A 9,471-nucleotide genomic window follows, 5' to 3' on the forward strand; every position below is an offset into this window, starting at 1 on the left:
GTGTCCCCCGCGCGCCGCCGGGCCGCCCTGGGCGGGACTCCTCCCGCGGCCTCCGGGACCACGGGGCGCGCGCAACAGGCGGCCCGAGCCGGCGGGAAGCTGGAGCGCCGACGGCGTCGGTCTCGGAGGGGTGTGGAGAGGCGAGGCCAGGCAGAGCCCCGCGCAGCCATGGAGTCGCTCCTGCTGCCGGTGCTGCTGCTGCTGGCGGTACTGTGGACGCAGGCAGCCGCCCTCATTAACCTCAAGTACTCAGTAGAAGAGGAGCAGCGCGCCGGGACGGTGATTGCCAACGTGGCCAAGGACGCGCGGGAGGCGGGCTTCGCGCTGGACCCCCGGCAGGCTTCGGCCTTTCGCGTGGTGTCCAACTCGGCTCCACACCTAGTGGACATCAATCCCAGCTCTGGCCTGCTGGTCACCAAGCAGAAGATTGACCGTGACCTGCTGTGCCGCCAGAGCCCCAAGTGCATCATCTCGCTCGAGGTCATGTCCAGCTCAATGGAAATCTGCGTGATAAAGGTGGAGATCAAGGACCTGAACGACAATGCGCCCAGTTTTCCGGCAGCACAGATCGAGCTGGAGATCTCGGAGGCAGCCAGCCCTGGCACACGCATCCCGCTGGACAGCGCTTACGATCCAGATTCAGGAAGCTTTGGCGTGCAGACTTACGAGCTTACGCCCAACGAGCTGTTCGGCCTGGAGATCAAGACGCGCGGCGACGGCTCGCGCTTCGCCGAACTCGTGGTGGAAAAGAGCCTGGACCGCGAGACGCAGTCGCACTACAGCTTTCGAATCACTGCGCTAGACGGTGGCGACCCGCCGCGCCTGGGCACCGTTGGCCTTAATATCAAGGTGACTGACTCCAATGACAACAACCCGGTGTTTAGTGAGTCCACCTACGCGGTGAGCGTGCCAGAAAACTCGCCTCCCAACACACCCGTCATCCGCCTCAACGCCAGCGATCCAGACGAGGGCACCAACGGCCAGGTGGTCTACTCCTTCTATGGCTACGTCAACGACCGCACGCGCGAGCTCTTTCAGATCGACCCGCACAGTGGCCTGGTCACTGTCACTGGCGCTTTAGACTACGAAGAGGGGCACGTGTACGAGCTGGACGTGCAGGCTAAGGACTTGGGGCCCAATTCCATCCCAGCACACTGCAAGGTCACCGTCAGCGTGCTGGACACCAATGACAATCCGCCAGTCATCAACCTGCTGTCAGTCAACAGTGAGCTTGTGGAGGTCAGCGAGAGCGCCCCCCCGGGCTACGTGATCGCCTTGGTGCGGGTGTCTGATCGCGACTCAGGCCTCAATGGACGTGTGCAGTGCCGTTTGCTGGGCAATGTGCCCTTTCGACTGCAGGAATACGAGAGCTTCTCCACTATTCTGGTGGACGGACGGCTGGACCGCGAGCAGCACGACCAATACAACCTCACAATTCAGGCACGCGACGGCGGCGTGCCCATGCTGCAGAGTGCCAAGTCCTTTACCGTGCTTATCACTGACGAAAATGACAACCACCCGCACTTTTCCAAGCCCTACTACCAGGTCATTGTGCAGGAGAACAACACGCCTGGCGCCTATCTGCTCTCTGTGTCTGCTCGCGACCCCGACCTGGGTCTCAACGGCAGTGTCTCCTACCAGATCGTGCCGTCGCAGGTGCGGGACATGCCTGTCTTCACCTATGTCTCCATCAACCCAAACTCAGGCGACATCTACGCGCTGCGATCCTTTAACCACGAGCAGACCAAGGCATTCGAATTCAAGGTGCTGGCCAAGGACGGCGGCCTTCCCTCACTGCAAAGCAACGCTACGGTGCGGGTCATAATCCTCGACGTCAACGACAACACCCCGGTCATCACAGCCCCACCTCTGATTAACGGCACTGCCGAGGTCTACATACCCCGCAACTCTGGCATAGGCTACCTGGTGACTGTTGTCAAGGCAGAAGACTACGATGAGGGCGAAAATGGCCGAGTTACCTACGACATGACCGAGGGCGACCGCGGCTTCTTTGAAATAGACCAGATCAATGGCGAAGTCAGAACCACCCGCACCTTCGGGGAGAGCTCCAAGTCCTCCTATGAGCTTATCGTGGTGGCTCACGACCACGGCAAGACATCTCTCTCTGCCTCTGCTCTCGTCCTAATATACTTGTCCCCTGCTCTCGATGCCCAAGAGTCAATGGGCTCTGTGAACTTGTCCTTGATTTTCATTATTGCCCTGGGCTCCATTGCGGGCATCCTCTTTGTAACTATGATCTTCGTGGCAATCAAGTGCAAGCGAGACAACAAAGAGATCCGGACCTACAACTGCAGGTAAAGCCAAGTTTTCTTTCTTTGTCTTGGATGAATAAGGTGTGTTTATCTGTGTCTCTGTGTGAAAATCCTGGTGCTTTTGTTTCCTACTTAAATGCATGCAGCATACTTGCAGTGCTTCTTTTTGTAGGGTGAAAAGTTTGTGGCAGTCCAAGTTGATCAATTCTTTTGATCTGACAATTTGCTGGAAGACAATCATTTAGTGTTTGAATGGATTCTGTCACATCATGATGATGAGCAGAAAAGCAATTACCATTTTAAAATTTGCATAGCTGTCTCCATGAAGTTATGGCAGGAAAAACAGAGAGAGAGAGAGAGAGGGAGAGAGAGATTGTTCATGTTTTTAGGAAAACCGCCAACTACCACAACTTGGTGTCTGGGGCACAGTGTTTTTGGGACAGGTACTGAATGAAAGGAGAGGGAGTGTTGGCAGCTACCCTGTCTTGTTGCAGTGATGAACTCTGGAGAGAGACTGGGAGTGGGAGTGTAAAATGGGAAAGGGAGATTACGGGGAGGAGAGAACAGGAGTGTGTGGAGATGCAGGTGATTAGTGGTTTTTAGTTTATTCTTGGCTTGTTTTTTATCTAGTCCCCAAACATCTGGCTATATAAAGTGAAATTCTGTCAGGCATCTGTATGTTTTCAAATATCTGGTTGGTTGGTAGTGTGGAGGCCAAACATCCCAATGAGGAACAAGACTTTGCATCCAGATGTTTCAGTAAAAATAGCAATCTTCTAGAGTTGATGATGCTTTCCTCTAATGTGAGGCTGTGTTGTGGCATTAAGATCTGGTTGCTACCAGTGGATGTCACTGTGGGCTATTGTGTTACAGTTCCTCTTGAAGTGTGTGCAGGATGTGTGTGTGTGTGTGTGTATGTGGGGGGCGGGGGAGAGAGGGATAGAAGGGGGAGGAGAAGGGAGAAAAGAAATGTGGAAGCACAGTATTTTTTAAAAGATTTCCTGATAAGCACAATAGAAGGTCTTACTGAACCCCTTTCTTACATTTGGATAGAGCACATAAGTCTAAGCATTTCTAAAATCCTAGAATCCAATTTAGAATAATACATGACATTTTTTTTTCCAGCAGTGTCTCATCGAAACAGTTGAAAAAAGTTGTTCTTTAGTTTGCTGAAAATGAATGATGCTGCTATTTACAACCAAGGTGTGTGTGTGCTTTCCACACACCTACACATCAGTGTGTCTTTTGTGCCATTTGTGTCTGCATGTTAATCAGTCAAAATATGTTCCTGTAGGTTCAGTTTGTATTTGACACCGTCTGAAATGCACACTTCTGTGAATCAGAGCCCCCTGAATATGTAACAGCCATGCAATTATTGTTTCCCTTTTACTATTCTCTGCATTACACAAGTTAGTAGACAAATGCTAACCACACATGAATATCAATCAGGTGCCATAAAAGAGCAGCTGCAATGCCTCATAAATGCTTTAATCCTGTTACTAGTGAAATGGCCATGACTTTTCTTTCCTTCAGCACCAAGTCATTTCAGATGGGAGAAATGGAAATTAATATTGCTCTTACCTTTCAAACCTGTGACTGCTAGTGGCGATTTTTATAGGAGAAAATGTGGGGTCAATAAAATTTTATTTATATGGAGATAATTATGGAGAGGACTCTTTTAAGCCATTTTCTCAGCATAAAAGTAAATGCATAAGATGCTTTCCTTGATGAAAAAGAAATTAGCTTGAAATAAAGATATTGAAGGCTTTGCCACCTCTTGGTGATGTATGAGTACAAGTGAGAGCCCTTTCTGAGAACTTGCCAAGGAGATGATTAAACAGGAGGAGAGCATCCGAATATTGAAAAAAAAGAGTAAATCTTAGTGCTCTCCAACTTCACCCAAATGTGTATTTTGTGAAGCGCTCTGTTTCCTGTGATGGTTTGGGATTAATGAAGTACAGTATAATTAAATAATTGGTCAATACAGAAAGGGCTGCACAATGAATGCTTCAGCTGAATAATTTGATGGGGCATTGCCAAACTTACTCATCTTGGGTAAACAAAATGATTAAAATTTCCCATTGATTCTGTAAACAGATTAGAATAGAAAATCAACCTTAGTACTAGGGTTTTGGGGATTTTATCTGCTCCCAAACCCCAGTAGTACCAGTTTGCCATCACTGCAAATCTGCCTGAGCACAGAGCGAAGGGGTGAGGGGAACTCAATTGCTTAGCTCTAGGTAGATCCTGGGGACAGAGCAAGAATTTGCCTCTGTAGATGTGCAGTCTCCCTATCTGCTCAGACTTTTTAGAAACCTAAAGTTCAGGAGCGTGTCTTTCCATGTGATTAGGCAGAGGTTTCTTTTGCTAAGCCTCTGCAGAACCTCTTCCTGCAATGCATTCATTTATGAGACTTGCGAGATGATCTGCAATTGCTGCTTGAATTGGGCTCCCTTTTTGTATTCAGACAATTAGCTTTGTCGAGTGAAAATAAGGCACAGTCTTTCCCTTGTAAAGATCAACCCGTATTATTTATTAACCCTATTGTTTTGCTGATTATTGCCCAGAAATCGAATTTCCAAAAAATAAACTGCATCATTATGTGCAAAGTAATAAATGACTTTGAGAATCTGGCTACATTTAAATGTATTTCTTTTGATAAGTCTCTTAATGCTTGGTGTCTTTGGTGCACGTTGCTGGGTCTGTGTCAGTGTTAATTAAATTGAGCTCTTTATGTTCCAGTTGCAGCACAGCTGCTTGTAGGTACACCTGAATGGAGAAGGATGCTGAATGCACTAACCTTTAAATTCCTTTGCAGTAATTGTTTAACCATCACTTGTCTCCTCGGCTGTTTTATAAAAGGACAAAACAGCAAGTGTCTGCATTGCATCTCAGTTTCTCCCATTAGCGAGGAGCAAGACAAAAAGACAGAGGAGAAAGTGAGCCTAAGGGGAAAGAGGTAAAAGGCATTTCCCCTCATTTAAATGGGTTTGGCTGTTAGATTTTCTAGGAGAGGAGGGGTCGGGGGGAGAGTAAAAGGGAACTGGGCTAGGGCAGGGAGGAGGGTGTGGAGGAGACGTGAAAGAATGGGGTCTGATCTCCTACCCCAGTCCAAAACTGATCAAGTGAGTCATAGAGGAAGCCGACTGAGGGCGTGTGCCACATGGCAAATGCCTGGAGGAACTGGCAAGCGGGGAGGGGGGGAGGCGGGTNTAAAAGCACAGGGAGAAACCCGATGATGTAATGCGCCAGAATAAGGAGCTGGAGCAGAAATGGGGTGCAACCCTCTGGGGTGCTTAATGTTTATTAATCAGTGCATGGTTTGGGAGGGTGTTAGTGATTCATGCCGCCTTTTCTGTCACATAGAATTGCTGAGTACTCCTATGGGCATCAAAAGAAATCAAGCAAGAAGAAAAAAATCAGTAAGAATGACATTCGCCTGGTACCCCGGGATGTGGAGGAGACAGACAAGATGAACGTTGTCAGTTGCTCTTCCCTGACCTCGTCCCTCAACTATTTTGACTACCACCAGCAGACGCTGCCTCTGGGCTGCCGCCGCTCTGAGAGCACTTTCCTGAATGTGGAGAACCAGAATACCCGCAACACCAGTGCTAACCACATCTACCATCACTCTTTCAACAGCCAGGGGCCCCAGCAGCCTGACCTGATTATCAACGGTGTGCCTCTGCCTGAGGTGAGTGCAGCTAAGTGGCTCTGTGAGGTTCTCCCAGACCTCCTTCTTTAGCTGCTTGCTGGATACCAGAAGCTGCTGTGCTGGCACATCCTCTGGCAGGGGTGGGGGGAATTTTTCTGCTTATGCCCATTTTCATACTAAGGGTTTGCTACCAGTGCTTCTTGGAGCAAATGGTAACCCAACATACTGGGCCTTTGTGTAGGTATGGGTGTTGGAATTGGTAACTCAAAGAGTCTGAACCCTTGAAATCACTGTGTGATATCCTGGCATAACTCAAGTTTGCTCCACTTGTTGCAAATATAGCACGCTTGACAGCCAGCAGTACCAGTATGCCAGTAAAGTGGCTTAGAAAGAGTCATCAAGTAGTGTTGAAAATGGATGAAACCCTCTAATGCCCTGGGACCAATTTTCCAGTGTGAGAGTGATTCAGCCTCCTAAAGCCCCATTTGCTTTTCTTTCATCACATCACTGCTCTCTAGCATTTTGGTGAGATATGGATGGACTGGTTAAAGGGAGGCAAAGCAAAAAAATTAAAAAGCCACTTGGCCATTTCTTAGCAGTTCTAGTGGTAACATTTGATGGTTGAGAAGATTGAAACTGTCATTATTGCTGAAAATTTAAGAATTAGTTGACTGGTTGCAGTGGCTCACACCTGTAATCCCAGTACTTTGGGAGGCCGAGGCAGGAGAATCCCTTGAGCCCGGAATTCCAGATCAGCTTGCCAGCCTGGGCAATACAGTGAGACCTTGTCTCTAACAACGGAAAAAAAAAAAAAGAATAAGAATTATCTATGCATTCGAGTTAGCTCTGTTTCTCTTCACTAGGAATGAATGTTTTAAGTAGATTTTTTTTTTTTTTTTTTTGATGGAATTTCTCTCGTTGCCCAGGCTAGAGTGCAATGGCACAATGTTGGCTCACCGCAACCTCTGCCTCTCGGCTTCAAGCAATTCTCCTGCCCCAGCCTCCCGAGTAGCTGGGATTACAGGCATGCGCCATCAAGCCTGGCTAATTTTGTATTTTTAGTAGAGACAAGGTTTCTCCATGTTGGTGAGGCTGGTCTCAAACTCCTGACCACAGGTGATCCGCCCGCCTTGGCCTTCCAAAGTGCTGGGATTACCACCACGCTGGGCTTAAGTAGAAATATTTTTAAAAATGTGATGTGGTCAGATGTTTGCTGGCTATGGAAATATTTCAGGGCAGTAGAGTGGTATATGGATGATGGCTGGTGGGTGGCTGGGTGGAAGGCTATAAATAACATTTCTTAAGTTGATTTCATTTTTCCATGGATTGCTTAAGTCCCTCTTTGGTTAGAAATTTGATGCCCTGGAAGGCATATGTCCTCTTCCAAGCTACCAGTGAAAAGAATACTACACACTTGGAGATCTCTTTCACATCTTTCAAAGCACCTTCCCAAACATTGTTTTGTTTGATCCTCACAATCAGGTATCTTGATAAGTTGCCCTTCAGTAGATGATGAAACAGAGGTCCAGAGATGCTAAGGGACTTACTCAGACTCACAAAACTGGTCATCAAGAGAGGGAGGACCAGACTGAAGGACTCCATACTCCCTGGCAAATGTGATTTCACTGACACCTTCTTGCCTTAAAAGTAATTCAACCTGACATACCCAGGCTATGATGCATACATAAAATGGCCTCATAGTATTTGTGTCGATTTTGTAGGATAAGGGGTCTTAGGACCACTTACATTGATTGCTTCTTCTAGTTCCTGAACAATAATTCCCATCAGAATTAATGGGGCTGAACACCAGTGCTTTTGATGAGTAACTGATGGTACTCTGCCAGCAACAAAAGCACCAATATTTTCTATTTATAACTCTATAAATAAGGATTTTTTCTGAAAGTCCAGTATTGTGCTAGGTAAACTTAGTTATAATTATTAATGTTAGTGAATACTACTAAGGCCTAGACCATAGACTACTTGGAAGATTACTTATGGATCACCAATAGCTCAGCAATAGAAAGTGAGAGGTAGTGGTGTGTAGGGGAATCAGATTGATCATGATTTTGAATCCAGGGATCACTGCTTGCTGTGGAACCTAAGACTCTTTCTTTATCTACAAAACAGGCATACCTGTCATGCAAAGTTTTTCCAAGGAATATGACTTGTGTAGTGTAGAAGGTCCAACTCATTGATGTCCCCAGAATAGTAGACCTCTTCATCAGACTGTGGGAGAATCAGTGTTACAATGGCTTGCACTACTGATTATGTCTCCCTAGGCACTTGTAACCAAAGAGGAATTTAGGCTGCTTCTATACAGATAAGTCCTACAAAGTGTTATGACCATACTATTCATATTGATCATTTAAACAGTAGAGGTGAAAGATGCCAAAGTTGTGGGTTTAGTTGTTCACAAGTAACAGCACTGTTACTTGTGGAGATGGACGAAAGAGTTGAATCCGGAGGAGTTGGTGATCACTTAAGCAATCATTCCAAGGTACTAGATAAATGTGAGTTCTGGTGTCTATGAAATAGATGGAGAGAACAGAAAATATATGACTACATCTGCTTGGTTTACCTAAGACTTAGTATCATTTCTGGGATTCTTCCATGGGCTGAATGAAATAAAATATTGCTTCAATTATTTAGAAAAGCCATTTAAAATCTCAGTTCTGACCCTGTCTCTGACTCACAAAGCCAGATGCTTTTCCTTGGTTAACAAAATTACACAGTTTTGGTGTGTACAGCTGGTCAGGGCCAAGACAGTGTGTACTAGACATAGTGAGGTTGTGTGTATTTCTAATATTTAGTCCCTCCTGGAGAGTTCAACTGGCAAACCCATTCAGAAAGGAGAGAGGCCCACTCACAGCTGAATACATACCAGGCCATTTAACTTGAATCAGTCACAATGCCCTGCATAGGGAAAATGGCACTTCTCCTTTTTTTTTTATACCAAAGGCCACTGGACTTGGTGGAATACTTAGGTTCAGTGAAATCTATAGAAGAGCAGGGATGATTGATTCATTCATTCAACTGATATTTGTTGAGCCTACTCTTTGTAAGGCACTGCTCTAGGCTTTGGCATTAGAGAGATGAAAAGACAAGAAATGCACATTCTAATGTGAGAGACAATCAAATAAATAGGTAATATGCAATATAGAGTAATAAATGCTAATATAAGGTGCAATGGGATATTCTCCATTGCTAGGATAATATCATCTTGATATATTTCTTACATTATCTTTATATTTCCCTAATTAATTAATCCATTCAAGAAAGCAACATTTATTAAGCAATTATAGCACAGAATGATAAGTGCCATGATGTGGCAAATATAAGATTCTATAGAAATTTCTCTATTAAATCATATTATGTTACTTACGTTGTTCTTTATATTATTTCATTAAATCATTCTTTCATTTGTTCATTAATTTATCCCATTACCACTTATTATACATTTAGAATGTGTCAGATAATGTACTATTTCCTCAGGATCAAAAATAATAAAACACTTGTTTCTTGACCCCAGGGAGCTTACAGAAA

The 9,471-nt window shown here is 45.7% G+C and overlaps 1 protein-coding gene across 3 annotated transcripts in view; it reads left to right on the top strand.

Annotated features, from left to right (window-relative positions):
* Positions 1-168: 168 nt before the first annotated feature.
* PCDH19 (protocadherin 19) overlaps positions 169-9,471 on the top strand; it is a 118,558-nt gene continuing 109,255 nt past the window's right edge. For 2 of the 3 annotated variants that reach the window (XM_017854178.1, XM_017854179.1), the window contains exons 1-2: positions 169-2,315; positions 5,640-5,967. In XM_017854178.1, the coding sequence (XP_017709667.1) occupies positions 169-2,315; positions 5,640-5,967 (2,475 nt within the window). Of the gene's footprint in view, positions 2,316-5,091; positions 5,233-5,639; positions 5,968-9,471 lie in introns of all 3 variants that reach the window. The other variant, XM_017854177.1, reaches the window with a different exon arrangement.

Source organism: Rhinopithecus bieti, unplaced genomic scaffold, assembly GCF_001698545.2.
Source record: "Rhinopithecus bieti isolate Rb0 unplaced genomic scaffold, ASM169854v2 scaffold_38590, whole genome shotgun sequence".
Classification (NCBI taxonomy): Eukaryota; Metazoa; Chordata; class Mammalia; order Primates; family Cercopithecidae; genus Rhinopithecus; species Rhinopithecus bieti.